The 17,842-nt window shown below is 40.1% G+C and overlaps 1 protein-coding gene across 4 annotated transcripts in view; it reads right to left on the bottom strand.

Moving 5' to 3' along the window:
• Positions 1-17,842, bottom strand: part of cadps2 (Ca++-dependent secretion activator 2) — a 165,363-nt gene that overhangs the window by 50,995 nt on the left and 96,526 nt on the right. For all 4 annotated transcript variants that reach the window (XM_054619217.1, XM_054619214.1, XM_054619215.1 and 1 more), the window contains exons 13-17: positions 15,580-15,767; positions 6,295-6,396; positions 2,131-2,194; positions 1,479-1,602; positions 773-873 (exon numbers count right to left, since the gene is read on the bottom strand). In XM_054619217.1, the coding sequence (XP_054475192.1) occupies positions 773-873; positions 1,479-1,602; positions 2,131-2,194; positions 6,295-6,396; positions 15,580-15,767 (579 nt within the window). The remainder of the gene's footprint in view (positions 1-772; positions 874-1,478; positions 1,603-2,130; positions 2,195-6,294; positions 6,397-15,579; positions 15,768-17,842) is intronic.

Raw genomic sequence — 17,842 nt, 5'->3', positions numbered from 1 at the left:
TTCAGATTAAACTAAAGGTAAAGAACACACTGAGTGAGAAATCACTCACCTCTCTCTACGTAGTGGACTTTTAAGGGAGTTTGCCTTTTTGTAGTGCTGTCTGAATGTACTCTGAGTATTTATACCCTACATAATGGACTCAAAGTGTATAACTGATGGTCTCTAACCAAGCAATATATACCATCATGCATTGCTCTGAAGGAAAATGAAAGAGGTGGACGATACGAGAGAGAACAGTGTGAAAACATATATATTAAAAGTGCTTTATATCAGCTAATTTTGGAAATAAAGCATACTGCTTTTCTGTTGTCCTTACCTTTCACAATAAAAGCCCTGGATTTATACGCTGCACCACTTTTTGCCAGGTGAAGTTAAATTTAGATAAGAGGCAACTCAAGAAAATATCTTACAAAATGTTGTATTTGTTATTGATGGTCCACCAGCCACCGTCGATCTGTCATGTTTGAATTTCTGCAACAGCAGTGAGGTAATTAACGACGCAGAGAAAACGACCCGAGCAGTGACCTATGTGTGTTTGTATTTAGCAGATGAGCTCACTATATCGTCCTCCTTATAAACTCCCTACATAGAGAGAAGGGAGTAGTGAATGAAACAACCAATGAAACACTTTGGTGTAAATGTGGGGAAAAAGGCGATTGCAGCTTTGCCACATATTTAATTATTTCTCTAAAACTAGAGAGTAAAAAACACAAAGTTTTTCAGATATTCTCTCGTCCAAAACAAACTGTGTGGATAGAAATAAATGAGATACCTCGGAGTGATGTTCCTCGTTCTGCTGCAGGACTTCGATGCAGAGCTCTCCCAGTCGCAGCATGTCCTCCAGTCTTTTCTCCGGAGCGGCCTGAGGATCCGCTGGAGGTCCGAACGCAGCAGGAAACACCAGGGCAGAAATAAAGAACAAGAGATTATGATACACATTTCCCATAAACCTCAGCTGAAGGTTTGCTGATTGATTACAACATATCATAAACGGGTGAATGCTGCTGATATCCTGCTCCTCAGAGGATAAACCCTCTAGATTTGAATGAACCCATGATTTGCTTCTAGCAACCTCATGACACGATGTGGACCCCTTTAGTTTGGTCTTTAAAGTTGCTGTGAAGTGCTTTTATCTGGTTCTGAACCAGTCTCAGAGTAGTCCTGGTCCTCTATAGACCTCCATCAGTAAACAGACCATCAGAGAGAAGATCGTCTGTTTCTATAAAGTTATTCTTAAAGCTCGTCATCGGAGCCACCGGGTCGGATTCTGGAGAAACCAGATGAAATCATGAAGGTTCACCAGAAACTCCTTCAGACCTGACTCCAGCAGAGACCAGTCCACTGTAGACAGACCCAGATCCACTAGAGACCAGTCCACCGTGGACAGACCCAGATATGGAAACATATCTACTGAAACACTGATGTGGACACTGTACCAAGACAACTGAGCTGACGGTTAGAACTCTAGGAACTCTCACCTTTGATCTGAGCGTACTCCATCAGCTGACTGTAGTTGATTTGAGCCGCTTTCTCCAAACACTTCTGCACCAGTTTCTTCATCTCCTCTGGAGGAACAGGCGTGGTGATGTCCTTCATCAGAACCTGGAACAACACCAACCACGCACCTGAGTTCACTAACGTTAGCGAGCTAGGCTAATGTCGTTAGCAACTGTACCTGAAGTGTTTACATTAAGCTTGTTGCATTTTGTTGTCCTGTTGGTGTTGTGCTAACGTTACACTAGAACACCTTATTATGAAATTATTTTTATATAGCTGAAATTTATACAATAAGTTTAGGCAGGATGTTTGTTCTTAGCTTTGAAGAAACCGTTTGATAGATATGTTTGAAAATCTTTGAAGTGCTCCATTAATAAAGGAGATATTTATACCTGGGCAGACTTTTCTTGTTTTACCAATAAATGGGACCACCATTTCTTTTGCAACGTTTTTATTCATAACATAAATACATTAGTTACTTACTATTTAGAGCTATGTACTTATAATAACTGTCGTCAGATGTTTCCTTTCAGCATCACTTCTAATTAATTTGATAATTATCGACTCTGCTTACAGGAAGTTTGCACCAACGTATTTGAAATTAAAAAATATATTTAAAATGTGTCCCCGTACCCGTTCCTGCAGGGAGAGCGTTGCCTTCAGGGCCCCATCTGGTCGTCCAAAGGGAAAGCAGTATCTGCAGATGTAAAAAAACATGGGCGGTCATCACATTTAGAAACAAAATCAAGGACAACAGTGTGTGTGTTTGTGTGTTTGTGTTTGTGTGTGTGTGTGTGTGTGTGTGTGTGTGTGTGTGTGTGTGGGGGGGGTTGAAAAAATAATGATAAGAAGAAGAATAGGAAGATGGAAGCAGTAAGACATCAGTCAACAGATGGCTGCCTCCTCTCGTCTAATTTCCACGTCGCTAATTGACAAGTGAACAGGACTAAATAAACAAAAGCAGGCGGTCGTGCAGGTCAGCCATTTATTGGACAAAAAAAACCTACAGGCAGATGTTCTGTTCCTTCACACTGATACCACTAAATTAAAAAATAATAATATATATATAGATATAGATATATTTAAAAAGTATCATCAAGCAGGACTTTGTTTGAAGATTAAGTAAAAGTAAAAGTCACGAGTTTGAGAGATTTTTATGGAAATGAACATCACAAAGAGAAGAATATGTTGAAAAGACCTGATTTGTATTTTTGATGATTGTGATGCTGTCAGGTGTAAAAAAGGAGCGCAGGATTTCTGACAGAAAGTAAGAACATCTACGGTATGATGTTCTAAAGTCACGAGGGACATTTATGAAATTATTTAAGGGGAAATTAAATCAGATTGAACAGAAAAAAAGCTGAAAAAAAAATATATATATATATATAAATAAATAATGAAAGCCAGTCATTAAGGGGTCCGTGGGACTGACGACAGCTCTTTAAATAATAAATAAATAAAAGACCTGTTTAATAGTCCTTAAAAAATACAAAGAAAAATAGGTTGACCTCTGCTACTGTTCTCACCCGAAACTGAGCCAGATCATTAAAAACTAAGATTTTAATTGTTTTTAATGCACTGGTTATTTTATTTTTTTATAGTTTCTGCTATTTCGCTTCCATCTTCTGTCAGAGTAGTGGAAAGAAAACGTCCAAGATTTACATTCAGGTGTTTATTTTACTATTTTGTCTGTTTGCGTCTGTAGATTTTGTCCTAAATTCACCAAAAGTTACCATTAGATAATGCCTCATTTGCATATTTAAACATACCATTTCAGAAAACTTGTAATACAAAACATACTTGTCTTAATGTCAGTAATCAGCTGGTGAAGTTTCATGTTGATATCTATGAGTTAATTTTTTTACCCTATTCACCTGTAGAGTCTTCAACATGTATGTAATTTAACTAAACATATCTTTAAAGGACGTTTTCTCTAAATGAGTTTTTTCTCAGACTCTGATCCAGAAATCTCCACTTCAGTAGCTCTTACATACACCAAACTTTACAGCTTCATTCCTCTCTATATTCTGAAGGTTTCTATAAAGGGGTTTGTTCATATATCATTCATAGTCTGATTTATACAACATTTAATTACTAAAAACATGGAGAAAATTCTATAATTCTATGTCTGTTGACGGTATTTTCTGATTTATGGAGTGATACAAAGAGATATCTAAAATTCTCTCCCTTAAAAACCTTTGACTCTAATATGTCAACAAAATGAAACAAGAATTGTTCACATTCATAACAGTTTTACTTTTATTTGATGAGTATTTTTGGGGTGTTTTGAGCTGCTTATCTGTCTTTTTTTAGATACAAAATTAGTCATAGGACTTCAAGGCAGACTCAGCCATGTGGGTCAAACGGTGGTCGTTGCTCTATCTGAAACCCTGCCTCCTGGTAAAATGCGTTTAAACTCGACTATTTTGTTTTTCCTAATGCATTTTGAGAGAAACTTAATTTGCTGCCTGGATATTGTTCAGTAGAGTTAAGGCAACAAAAGCGAGCGGGTTCAGGTGAGAGAAGGATCATGGTTTCAGTTAGATGCTAATGAGAGTCAACACATCGAGTCTGCTAGTGTTTAGCCAAGACCGCGATCTTTTCTTTAGCAGAGAGCGTCTGAACATAACCAACGTTTATTAATGCTTTAGGAAAATAACTGTCAATGAAAGGCATCTATATAAAAGCAAAAAAAAGCTACAACATTTTTGCTAAATATATTTTTTAGTTCTAATTTTTCTAATTTCACTATGAAATGATCTGATGAAAAACTAAGAAAAGGATTGTCGCCAAATACCACCTCAGAATGTGGTCTCAATGCGTCGTGGGTGCATTCACACCAGCAGCAGTAAAATGAGATTCAAAGATTGGGGACATCGAAGGTTTGGATCACAGACCGTCTACGGGGGTCCGGGGCCAAATGCTCTCCCAGAATTTCTTTTGTACATTTGAGAGTAAAAATACATCAATCGGTTGCACTTTGAGAGCTAAATTAAGAGGCTAGATCTATGAAGAACGTCCTGCTTTTGTACAACAATTTAATCATAAACACATGAATGGTGGTCATACGGCAAAAAAAAAGGTTAACGAGACGGGGTCTGTGTTTTAAGACGGGGTAGGATGGGTGGCCGACATTGCGGCAGATACAAGATCCCTTGGAAGGTCCAGACGAGGGGTGCTGAAGTACTGGAGGACATGGAGGCGCCTGGTGAGGGCCAACACCCCGGAGAGGACCCATGAGGGGAGACTGTCCTGACCCTCTGAGTTCATTATGAAACAGTGGCTGGGCAACAAAACCAACAGTTAGGTTTGTTGAAGACCAGTCTTCTGGTTGTTAGACCCATCAACTTCCCTTCCTGTCCACCACTAGTCGTCTTTTGGGATATTATAAAGTACGTCACTTGCTCAGACTGTTGCTTAGTCACATGGATGCATTTAATTAATGTTTCCACTACATAATAAGGCTGCTAATTTACTTTCCATTGCCATTATTTTCATCCTGAGCGACACAAAAAAACCAGACAATTCCTGTCCCTTTATGTGAAACCAAAAGATTTAATTTAATGACTATTTCACCAACTGCAATGATTCCTGGCTGCAAGTTCCTCTACATTAATCTTTACATGTGAGACTTGACTGTTGGTGGTAAAAACCAAATGATTACCAAACAGTGAGGTAATCTTTAGATAATCTGTGTGAAAGAATAATAATCATTAGAGGAGCAGCTTGGGTTTAAGTGTCTAACCTTAAATGAATGTTTAGTGGCTGAGCTGGGCTTTAATCTAAACTAAACTGTGGAGGTCCTGCTCTTGTCTGGAGGACATTAGCATAATCCCAGCATTGTCCCGTCCATTGTTTACCAGCATTAGCCTCTTGTTGAGGTGAGCTAGTAATGACTCCCGCTGATCGCCCCCCCCCCCACACTCCTCTCTGGGGCCAGATGGAGGGCCCCTCTCAGGCGTGAAGGGTTTAGAGAGCCGGGTTTGGGGGACAGTTAATGGCACCGGTCCATTCAGACGAGTGCTGCTCAAGGTCTCGGGGCTGCCGCTTTCACACCGCGCTCACAATGTGTTCACACGGCGGCGGCGGCGCTGAATAGCAGCACGCAGATGCAGGGAGGTCTCATCGACGCATGCACCGCACCTGTTGTGTGCTGCTGATGGGGCTGAAAAATACCCAGAATGCCTGGGTTCATTATGATGTCGTTAAAGGAGCATGCCGGTGGTTTTTTATGTGTTTTGTTTTTTTGTCAAATCACTTTACAGCACAGCTTAGCATTCAGCAACATGTGTTTTTAGAGGTTAAGATGTCTTTCAGCCATTAACTTCCATTCTTGCTTGCTTGCTTGAGTTGAGTGTCTATTACAGTCAAAATTATATTATTGTTAAGAGGTAAAGCAGTACAAATGTATCAATCTGCATTTAAAGGGTCAGTTAATCCAAATTACAAACAAAAAGCAAACAAAAGAAAACATATATAAACTATTTGCATGACTATATAAAATATCTGCATGGATATATAAACTATATGTGTGGATAAATGAATGATCTGTATTTATGTATAAACTATCCTCATTGATATATAAACTATCTGCATGGATATATAAACTATTTATATGGTTATATCAAACCAGAGAAAAGTGACAAACAGTTGTCTGTTGTCTGAGAGGAATAAAAGCCACTCTGTTGTAGAAGGTGTTGGTAGTTTTGTGATGCTGATGAGAAGGTGTTGGTAGTTTTGTGATGCTGATGAGAAGGTGTTGGTAGTTTTGTGATGCTGATGAGAAGGTGTTGGTACCTGAAATGTGTGATCTGGTTCTCCAGCAGAGACATGAGTCGACCCCTGATGGCCTCAAAGTTCTCCTTCTCCTCCACAGCGACCGTCCCCATTCCATCGGGCCTGAAGAGACAGAAGAACCACACAGAGGACAACGTCACCTCTCCAATACATATTACAGGTAGACATTTGTTTGGGAATAACACATGCATAAAATACAATCAAATGCCTTCATCAAGTGGGAACTTCCCAAAGACTCTTGAAGCATGACAAGAAAAGTTCCCATTTCAAGAAGAACTTTTTCACAGAACCGCTCAGTATAAATGTTATCTTTTCTAGTTTTGGAAAAAAACATTACATCCTCCAGCACAGCAGAAGCAGATGAAAGAGTTGTAGATTTCCAGACTTGCAAAAATTCTTCTACGGGCCAAAAGCGATGCCAAATGTAATGCTGTCAGACTGGTTTAAAATCTAAACCCAAAGGAATAGATAGGCCAAGTCCAGTCACTTCCCGTGGACCAACATGGGACCTTATTTTTGAAAAAAATATGTACAGTAGTAGACGGGTAGTAGTTTATTCTGTTTAAATTGTGCCATAAATTACTCATATGAAGTTTGTCGGTTTAAAAGACAAATTTTGCAAGTCGTGACAGTGAAAGTTTGAAAATTCGTCTTTTAAAGTATGTAATTACAAAGACAACACAGCACAAAAGTCATGTAAGTGACGTCTCTCTCTGAAGCTATGATGCCTGTGTGTTTCCTCGCTGCTTCTTTTGCCTACCAGCTGATTAAAAGAGTCGCTGGATAAAACACATCAGGTAAGATAATCATACATCTGTGGGTGGATCATTGTTAAGGTAGCTAGCTAGCCAAGGTAACGGTCATGTTGGCGTTGGTGATGCACATTGTGAGATGAGAGATGAAATCCATACAAAAAGTGGTTTCACACAAACAGAAATAAATGAAACATTGAGATAATGATAATCTAACACAATCACAAAGGTTGACAAATGTACATGCCGATCATCGACGCAATCCCAGAAACGATGAAAGCCGTTAATATAGAATAGATAAAGTGTTAAAAATAAACATATGCAAATTAAGAGCTGTGAATGTTTTCTTTGGATCAACCAATCACAGCTCTTTAAATTAATGTGTCATATGTAGGAACGGGGTCAAAATGCATTGACAGTTAATCTACCAGTTCATCTACAGCTACTCAGAGAAACGTAGCTCAACACATCCAACGCTAATTTAGCATCAAACGCTACGAGAAGCATCTACAGTTGAGTCATTTATCAAACAAACACATGATTACGTTGTGGAGTCATTTTATCCAGCGACAAAACAAGTTTAATTGCCTCAACGTCAGCATGTGTTCTCTCTCGTTGAATGGAAAGTGAACTGTTTGTGAGAGACGTGATGGGTATTTTTAAAGCGTCTTTTGAAGCTTGTCGTAGCTCGCTAGTGTCTGAGTGTCAACAGGAGGAGAAGGTGAAGGAGACCGGCCTCAAAGCAGTTTTAATTCAATGTTTAAAGCTTTCTAACTGGTCTGGATGACTGGGACAAAGACGTCACAAACTTTTCCAACATGCCCATGACTGCTGCTAAAAGGGCTTATAGTACGTAGATGTACAAATATGATAAAACATACTTTATATATTAGATATAAGCCTGTTTCAAATAGAGGAATGAGTCTCTCTTGAGGTAAAAAAAAAGGCCTTTTTTTAAACATGAACTCTGGAGACTGAGTCCTTGTGATGCTGTTGACATTTCAGCACAGAGGTAAGACCTCCTCAGTGGAAATACCAAGAAGAACCGCTATCAGCTAAAGGTCCTAAACCATCGAGGAACCAGAGACACCCAGAGGGGAAGTCACTGCAGGAATCCATTTTAGTTTTTGTTATTCTCAAAGAAATAACGAAAAGAAAATCAAACAAAATGTCTTATAAAAAACAGCTCTTTCTGTCTTTGTTGTTTTTTTTTTTCTTTCTCGCTTTGACAACTTGCTTTATTTTCACCAAACTAAACCGATAAAGCAGCCAAACTATCCACGCTGACCTCAGAGTCAACCAATCAAACAGAGAGCTGCTCCTCTTCCTCCTCCACAGCTCATCGGGCCGGCAGGAGGAGAGTCCACAAAGAAAAAAACTGTTAGCTGAGCGCTTCATTAATGTTTGTAAAGCTTTCATTCCCTTCTTGCCTTCGTCTGAATAGGCACTCTGGCAAAAAAAAAAAAAAAAAAAAGAAGGGGAAAAATGCAATCAGTACCCAGAGCGACCAGCCTTGACTTTCTGGGCTTTTGTGTGCTCGGCTGAAAGAGAAAAGCAGCCTCTCCAAACGGCACTCGCAGTCGCTGGAGGGAAGCAGCGAGGAGGTTGTCTGTTAATGAGTTGTTGTCTTATAAAAAAGCTTTTCGCTGGTTCGGCCTCCTCACCAAACTGCACCTCGAGTACCAACAGCGAGCTCCTCGCAGCGCTCAAGACTCTCTACAGTCTGAGATTTAAAAAGACGTGAGGAGAAAGGAGGAGAGAGTCTGAGGGGAGTCAGGTGAGAGGAGGATACGGACTCACCTCCTGTCAATTAGTATTATGAGAAATAAATCAAGGTATTTCAACGGGAAGGTGAACTGCTGAGAGTAGAATTATCAGTTAGATAGCCAGTCAGAGCTCTGAGAAAATAAATGAAAAGAACAAATAATGAAGCATGTAATTATTAAAATACATCTATGTATATGTAGTATGTGTCATGTAATCCAGATAGGATAAATAGGCTAAAATCCCATACAATTAAAATAGAATAAAATTACATTACATCAAATAAGTTATTGAATAAAAAAGTATCAATTACATAATGCAAAATAACATATATTATGTTACATAAAATAAAAATAGAATGAAATTACATACAAATATTACTTTAAATAAAATAGTAAAATAATTATAGTAATTTTTGACAAATTTAATAGAAAAAAACTTAAAACAAACATAAGGTAAAATAATGTAAAATAAAATACAATTAACAATGATATTACATAGAAAAAAATATGAGCAAAGATATTAATTTGACATGACTAAATAAATGTTTTTAAAATAGATTTAAGATTAACAAATTATTAAAACAACATACAATTAAATAACCTTAAGTAAAGCAAAATATATATATTTTTAAATATATAAAATAAAGTACAATAGCTGATATATTATTATATTATATATATAATTATCTAAAATGTTGTGAAACAAACAAACCAAAAAAATGTAATAAAGACAGCTTTTGGCACGTTCACTCTGTCAATGAGGAGTATTTCCTCTGAACAGGTTGGTGTTTTGGGTGGAGGTGGTGGATGAGGTGGAGGAAGACAACAGGATGTGGTCACGTATTGAGTGAGAACATCAGCGCCTCTCTTCAGCTCCACTCGTCTCCGTTTGTTCTGTAATGAGAGGCAGCTTTCTCTGCACAACGGCACTTGTTAGCACAACTTCTAAACCCCGTTGTTCCCCAAATCTGTCAATTCATTACCACTCCCCCACCCCACCTCCACCCACAACCCCTCCACTTCCCACAGCCCCCTATTTAACAAGCACCGGTTAATCCTGAGGGAGCATAAAGCGGAGTCGTTGGGAGGAGCGTGTTCCCTCATGAACGACCAAGAAAAAGCTTGTTTTCATGTTGAAGCAGCCGAGGGCCTCGCTGCTCTCTGGGCCGCTGCATGCACGAATTAAGACGTGAGGACGGTGGTCATAGCGTGGTCTCCAGTGGATGAACGGGCGGATGTGGAGACGGATGTCCTGAAGCTCCTTGCCCTCTCAGTGAATGCCAGCTGTCCTGTAATCTGAGCAGCTCATTGTCTTTGAACATGTCTTAAAACCGGCTGATCAGTTTTTGCAGCTCTCATGTTACACTGTGGGTTCAGTGTAAAAAGGGGCGGGGCTAAATATTGAATTATTATTTATTACTTTTCTTTCTAAAAGATATCGGAGTCACTTTTAGAATTCTGCACACTGTCCAGACTTGAGTCCAGTTTATTTCATGTTTAGTGCACCAACATTCATCAGACATGTATTTAACATGTTCAATGCATCTGATGACGATGCAGCAAAACACAGAGGTCTGATGCAATGACTAAAGCTGTCATTATGTTCATCAGCGATAAGTCAGCACATTATTTTCTTAAAAAAAAAGCAAAAAACTATTTAGAGATTTTGGTCTATTTTGCTTCCATAAAACATCTTCTTTCAGACTAGTGGAAAGAAAAACATCCAAAATACATATTTAGTTTGCGTCTGTAGATTTATCATAAAGTCACCAAAAGTAACTATTAGATAATGCCTCATTTGCATATTTATACTTTTATATTTTAATTCAAAAAAGGATTGTCTTAATGTCAGTAATTAACTGGTGAGGTTTCATGTTGATATCTATTAGTTACATTTGTCTGTCTCCCCTTAATTAATCACTTTGTCTATAAAATGAAAGAAAATAGTAAATAAAATCCATTATTATTCATCATTATTGGGTCTTCAATTATCTTGTCTTGTCCGACCAAAAGTCCAAAACATTTAGCAAATGTTTGGCATTTTTTTGCTTGAAATAGTGACTCAAATGATGAATCGATTATCAAAATAGTTGCTGATAAAAAACAAAAAAAATCATTAAAAATGACCAAAAGTGCTGACACTAATTTTATATAAAGCCAGTATCTTCCTCTTCACCTTTCTGCCTACAGGTGTTCAAAGATTAGATCAGTTATTTTGATTAATTAAGACACAAAAAAGAGTTTTATGCAGAAAAATCCACCAAACATTATTTAGTCTTAAACGTTGTAATCTGTAGTTTTCATCTGTGATATCAGGTCCTCCATCTATAAAGACTACAAATGAGTTTGGCCACATGCTCTAATGTATTTGTCCTCAGGCGTGATTGTTGGGTTGAACAAACGAGAAAAAAACACTAATTCACCTGTTTATCATAATGATTCATTTCAAAATGCCTGAGAATCAGATCTAAAATTATTGACAACAGAAGTCATTTTTTTTCAACCAGTTAGGACGCACATGAACGCACCATTCCTGCAGACTTTTTTTTCCCAGTCTGCACTTTCTGCTGCATTTCTATGAAAACTTCAGCAAAGAAATTATCAACAAAAGCACAATTCTCTGTGTTTGAAGCTGTGATATTAATCTCTGATCGTCATCCAGAGGCTTTAAAACGATTCATGAAACTCAACCCCCCCCAAAAAAAAACGTCACTCACACCCTCCACTTCCTCTCAATCGAATTACGGCAGAAAGCAAATCGGACGAGGAACGAGTTGGCAGCGAGCCAGACGACAAAGCGCGCTTTAAAGAAGAACAACCCGGTGTTTGCTTTGGTAGCTCTGCTCCGGAGCCATTAAACCCCCGTCAGATGTGTGCGCTCATGCTCGGGCTCACACGGCCGAGTGGGGAGCGATGCGACAGCTTGTCGGGGTTCAGACACATTGTTGCTGCTAAATGAAGCGAGCGCGTTGGAGGCGAGGCTGCTGGCGGCGCCGCTCCAGGGCCGAGGACGTCGGGGGTGGGGGTGGGATGGGGTTAGGATGGGGGGTGTAGACTCAGGTTTGTGTGTTTACAGTCGATGTGGCTCAAGTGTAAACGATAAGTTCCATATCGGCCTGCGGGATCCACCAAACCCCCCTCCTGGCTGTTTGGTTCTGATGTCGGTTGACAGGAGTGGAGGTCGGCGGGCGTTGTGGCGTGGCACGGTACCGGGGGAGTGGACGCCACTTCACCTTAAGAGGTGTGGAAAGGAGATGAAGCTGAGTGGCAGGTGATCGTGTGTGTCACCTTCCACGATCACGGAGACGTCGTCGCGTTAACGGTTTCGGGGGCGGGGGGGGGTAGAATAAAAGCTGCTGTCACATCCCGTGTCAGTGTGGCGTAGACGGCTCGGCGAGGAGGAGATCGGACGTGACAGGTGAGAAGGAGGCGAACCGACACCCCCCCCAGCTCTGGTAATGCTCCTTTAACCCTGATCCCAGTTCAAACGCACCCGTCTCATCAGACCAGTACGAGACGAGCCAAAGTGTCACTACGGCTTCACCTGCAGACGTTTGATTGTTCCGTCACATCCTGAGGCAGAAAACACGTCATGATGAACATTAATAGACACAAACTTATTTTAGTGTCATATCGGTGGAATTTCCGCTGCCGTTAACAGTCACTGGAAGTCGTTCTTTAAACAGTTACACTTCGGAGTAATAATTATGCAGCTTGGAGAGATAAAAATCTGGAAGAATTGAATCTCCAATGCTTCTTAGTTGTATTACCACTTGTTTATTTTATATATGATATACTGTATCATATTAAAAAAGTAGCGGCAAACCCAAAGGTTCTGTAGAGTGCAGCCAATGCGGAAGTGCCTTAAAGCTGCATTCTCTCTCCTGTCCATCAGGGGGCGACTCCTCTGGTTGTATAGAAGTCTATGAGAAAATGACTCTACTTCTCTCTTGATTTATTCCCTCAGTAAACATTGTAAACATGAGTTTATGGTCTCAATCTCTAGTTTCAAGTCTTCTTCAATACAGCATGATGTTCATTTAGTAAATGATGCTCCATTTAGAGTCAAACAGACCATAAAGCAGGGGATGCTTTAGGGCGGGGCTACACACTGATTGACAGGTCGACACCAGAGACGTATACGCCGTCTCTACGTCACTCTGACGATGCAGTTTTGTTGTACGGGAACGTAATTTTAGGACACAAGGCTGCTTGAAAGCACTTCATTGGGAAATCTGACGCGGCTACAACTGTTGGACTTCAGAGGGGAAGGATACATCGTGTAGGAACAGCTGTTCTTTTTATAATCTGTTTTAACTTTAAACTTCATGACGAGGAACGTAGCCTCAGCTCAGATTTCTCAGAAAAGAAGAGATCATTCATAAAACATAGAAAGAGGAGGAATGTTGAAGCCTATCGATCACGAGTGGAGCTCGACTTAGATGTTAAATGACGTAAATACTGAAATGACCAAATAACTAAACAAAACTTAGACCACAAAGTGTTAAAAGTCTGGCAAGCGTTGACAATGTGGCATCACCATTGGGAGGCTTTTCAAAATGTTTCTCTCAGTCAGAACTTGGAGTTTCATTAAGAAAAGAACAGTCGGACACATTAACGTATAGAACGCCTTGAAGTGTCCGTGGAGTGCTCTCCTGTTGATCGTTCTTTGTCCCCTCTGCCTCCCGGCGTAGTTCTGTCTCTGTCGAGCAGCCCTCCAGGGGAAACTTGAGTTCTGTAATTAAGTTTGTTTTTTTTCCACCTCCGAGCCTGCCAGCCATCCAAAAAAACTCTTTTTTTCGTTTCCCATCCACACCCACTCAGGCAGCTCCAGAAGCCCTGAATGGGCATCAATTATTCAAATTAGAGCTCCAACTGACAAAAAGCCAATTGCAGTAAACCCCCCCTCCATTTTATAACTGGCGATTTGCTGGAGAAGCTAATCATTACTCTTTCTAATTGACTAAATGAGTCGACAAAGACAGAAAGCACAGATATCAGTAATTACCAGCCGGGGAGTCAAGCCGGGGCTGCTGGGAGTGAAGTGGAGAAGTGAACTGCTGGAGTGACGCTGAAGCCAACAAGTGGCTAAAAGACACTGACGCTGCTCATATCTGGAGAACTGAAGGTGCCACCATTTATTATTAGCATATATTTATTCACATTATGGCACCACTGAGAGTATTCCTTTATTAAATACTCACATTCCATGTTTAGAGCGAACTCATGGATGGACAAACAAATGTCACTGGATTACTTTGATACTGCTGAAAACATTTTTTGTTAGTTATATGAAGCTTCTTTTTTTTCCGAGGATTTCTCATCAGATTTATTGGCGTTTATTCACGATAAACATCAGATTTATTTATTTCCGTGGAACCTGTTCGATCAGAAGTGTTGTGAAGCCTCCTAAGTGTTTGCTTTTGATCAAATGTGCAGAAGGGAAATCCTCAATCATTCCATAAATAGCTCCAATGGGGAGTTCTTAAAGTATTTATCTGAAGAGCGTGAAAGTTTATTATTTTCTTGGAAAATCGTAGTTTGACAAAAAACACGTACAAGCTTTTAGTTTCAAAGCTTCAAACTGCACTTTACGGTTTTCATAAGCTTAGAAAGTTTAGATTATTTTGTCCCAAAAAAAGTTCAATAATTAAAAACATCTTCTTATGCTACGACTCTAAACTTATTGGTACTTGGACCCACTTGGGTTTATTATTGTAAATACTCCTTCACACACACCTTTTATTAATTCTTGGTCATTCGTCAAAGGGTCGTCTCTTACACTCATGACCCGTTCACTCCATGAAGTGTGGGTTTTGGAGTCACGTGGCGGTCCGGCCTTCACGAGTCTGGAAATGTGTGGACGTTTGGGCATTTTGGATTCAGTGTGTGTTCGTGTGTGCGTGCGTGTGTGTGTGTGTGTGTGTGTGTGTGTGTGTGTGTGTGTGTGTGTGTGTGTGTGTGTGTGTGTGTGTGTGTGTGTGGCTAAAAAAGAGCATCTGTGCTCAGCGAGGATGTACAGAATGAATGAAAAAGGTCAATTTACAGTCTGTTCACAGAGCTGTTCTCAGACAGTTGCTGCCTTTATAATTGCAGATATTGTTCTATTTTTTAAATTTTTATTTTACAACCAATAAAGAGAATAAATCTCCACAGGGTATTTTATTCTGAAGGTATATTGCTCGGGTTTTCGTAGGTTTTTTAACGTCCGCTGAAACGGCATCAGTACTTCCTAAATGTGATGAAATTCATGTTAAAACAACGGCACTGAGGGTTTCATTTAAAGTGTAACAAAACTGATTACCAGCTATGAATATGGAAGCAGTCCTTTTTGATCGGATGGTGAAAAATAGCGGAAATTCTTGAAACATTTTCGATGGTTTTATTAGTTGGAATTTTTGCAGCATGAGGTCATCACTGAAGATGATCCAGGAAGTTTAAGGGTCTTTAATTCAGCAAAATAAAAGCTCTTTATTAGAGTATGGCCAACGGACGTTCTATACAATATTATTGATTATTCTATGTATTTTTGAGATTATTCACCCTTTTCTCTCTCCATTTTTGATCTACAATTTCCTCCTCACTGCAGAAGTCACTACAATGAGAGGAACAATCCCTCACTGGCTTCCCACCCACAACAATGAATGTATTCTATGGGCCCAGCTTACAAGGAGTCACACCCCTTTGGGTCTCTGCAGGGTTTTTGACGTCTGTCTTTATCATGAGCTCTGCTGTGATTCTCTTTGAGTCTTTGTTGGACGTGGTACCTGTTTCCGTGGACGTGGGAGGCGCAGAAGGCGTAGCTGTAGTGCAGCAGCGTGGGGTCGACCAGCGCGCTGTTCTCGGAGTACTCCATCAGATCCTTCAGGTAGCTCAGGTGGCGGTGGCAGCCTCGAACGCCGTAGCGGGCGCAGTACTCATCCAGGACGAACACCTGACCGGGACTGAACCAACCCTGGAGACAAAAAAAAACCACACAATGCATATTTATACTACAATACACATGAATACTTGCAAATACGATATGTTGTACATTTCTGCACAAATCTACCACTTCTAACTGTTCAGCTCTTTCACTTTAAAACAGATATATTTTACACATTTGATAGTATTTGTTTCATATATTTATTCTCATCTTTTTTCTTACGACATTTTAGTTTCTTGACTTTTGTAGTACTTGCTTTTATGTTGTTGTTCTCTTACTATGCTTATTGCTGTGCACCCAACACCAAAATAAACAGTTTTTGGATTCTAAAGATATAAAGGTATATTAAGTAGTAAGACTCATAATCATATTATCAGATAGTTGTCGGACCAGTAGAGCCGTTAAAGAGATAACCAGGACTCCAGACTCACAGCTTCCTGTTACCATGGGAGACGTAAACACTCGGACCAACGTGGGTCAACTTTTGGCTCCACAAACTCACTTAAAAAAATCCTCGATACTTTAGCACATCAACTGCAGAGGAGCAAAAGGTTAACCCTTCAGCTATTAATTCTGAAAAAAATAAAGAAGAAGAACAAAACAGAAAGGTGTGGAACATCCTGACGTTCATTAGTTCATTCATCCTGCACGTAATCACTAAATTAGGCATGAAACCTACAACGCTAATTAAGATTCCTCACGGAGGAACATTAACAAATTAGCACCTCCACGAGCCGAGGACACACACACACATACACAGAGAGACACACAAACACACACACACACACATACACATACACAGAGAGACACACAAACACACACACACACACACACACACACGTGACTTTCCGCCCGGCGACAGGCGACCCAGAAGAGAAGACGAGCTGCAAAGAAACGGTTTCAGAGCGGTTTGTTCTTCTGTTGGACATTATCTGCCGTTTTGAAAGATGAAAGTTACGGTTTATCTGGTAAAATGACACCAAGTTCATATAAGTTATAGATCTGGAGAAAGTTAGGGATAATCTGGTGACGGTATCGGATAGATCTGGTTATGGTAAATGATATATATTGTAAAGGTTATGGAAATATTTGGTTAAAGTTAGGGATAGATCTAGTTATGGTTAAAGATGGATCTGTTTAAGGTTAGTCATAGATCTGGTTAAAGTTAGGGATAGATCTGGTTAAAGTTAGGGATAGATCTGGTTAAAGTTAGGGATAGATCTGGTTAAAGTTAGGGATAGATCTGGTTAAAGTTAGGGATAGATCTGGTTAAAGTTAGGGATAGATCTGGTTAAAGTTAGGGATAGATCTGGTTAAAGTTAGGGATAGATCTGGTTACGTGAGTAAAGTGACAGTTGATGTGTTTAAGGTCTCTTCTGAATAAAAAGCACCATAAACTGATTTCTGTATGTTTAACCGTATCAAAGATCATTTGAGGACTCGTAATTAAACCAGTATTTTATTTGGACTCTCTCAGACATGCTGCTTCCTGTCGGGGTTAACTGGACCTGGCACATTTCTCCTCTGCAGGCCTTTTAGTGTCCACCCCCCCCCCCCCCTATCCTCCACCCTCCTCCACCCTTTCCCCTCCAGTTTGTTTGTCGTCTCCTCCTTTTTCTTTCTCCGTTTTTTAATCTCCGTCTGTGAGCTCGAGCTATTAATATCACACCACGGGTAGAGAGAGGGGCCTGTCGGCGGGCGCGACGCGACAAGATGTTCCTCTGTGACAAACAGATGGCGAACTCCAGTCTTGGCGCTGACCGCTCAATTAGCAGCTAACGAGCCGACTGCCTCGTTAGAGCTCCGTCAGCCAGGGACTGCACGTCTCCGTGTCCGCCGCCTCCCTCCGAGCATCGACATGACCCCCCGAGTAAAAAAAAAGTGAAAGCAGCGTGTGTCTTGACGCTTGTCACTTCACTACAGACGCCTGACAGGAAGCTGACAAGAGAGAGGAAAGAAGAAAAAAAAAGCCGAGGATTCTCAGATTTCTTTTGGCCCATGAAAACATTTTTGGGTCCAAAATTTCTTGTGACCCCCGATATTCAGAGATTTATCACTTTGTCTTGCAGAGTTATATGACATGGGGACAAATATCCCGTATAATA

This window comes from Anoplopoma fimbria, chromosome 19 (assembly GCF_027596085.1).
Source record: "Anoplopoma fimbria isolate UVic2021 breed Golden Eagle Sablefish chromosome 19, Afim_UVic_2022, whole genome shotgun sequence".
Classification (NCBI taxonomy): Eukaryota; Metazoa; Chordata; class Actinopteri; order Perciformes; family Anoplopomatidae; genus Anoplopoma; species Anoplopoma fimbria.
The sequence above is the reverse complement of the archived record's forward strand: the minus strand, read 5'-3'. Positions and strand labels throughout refer to the sequence as shown.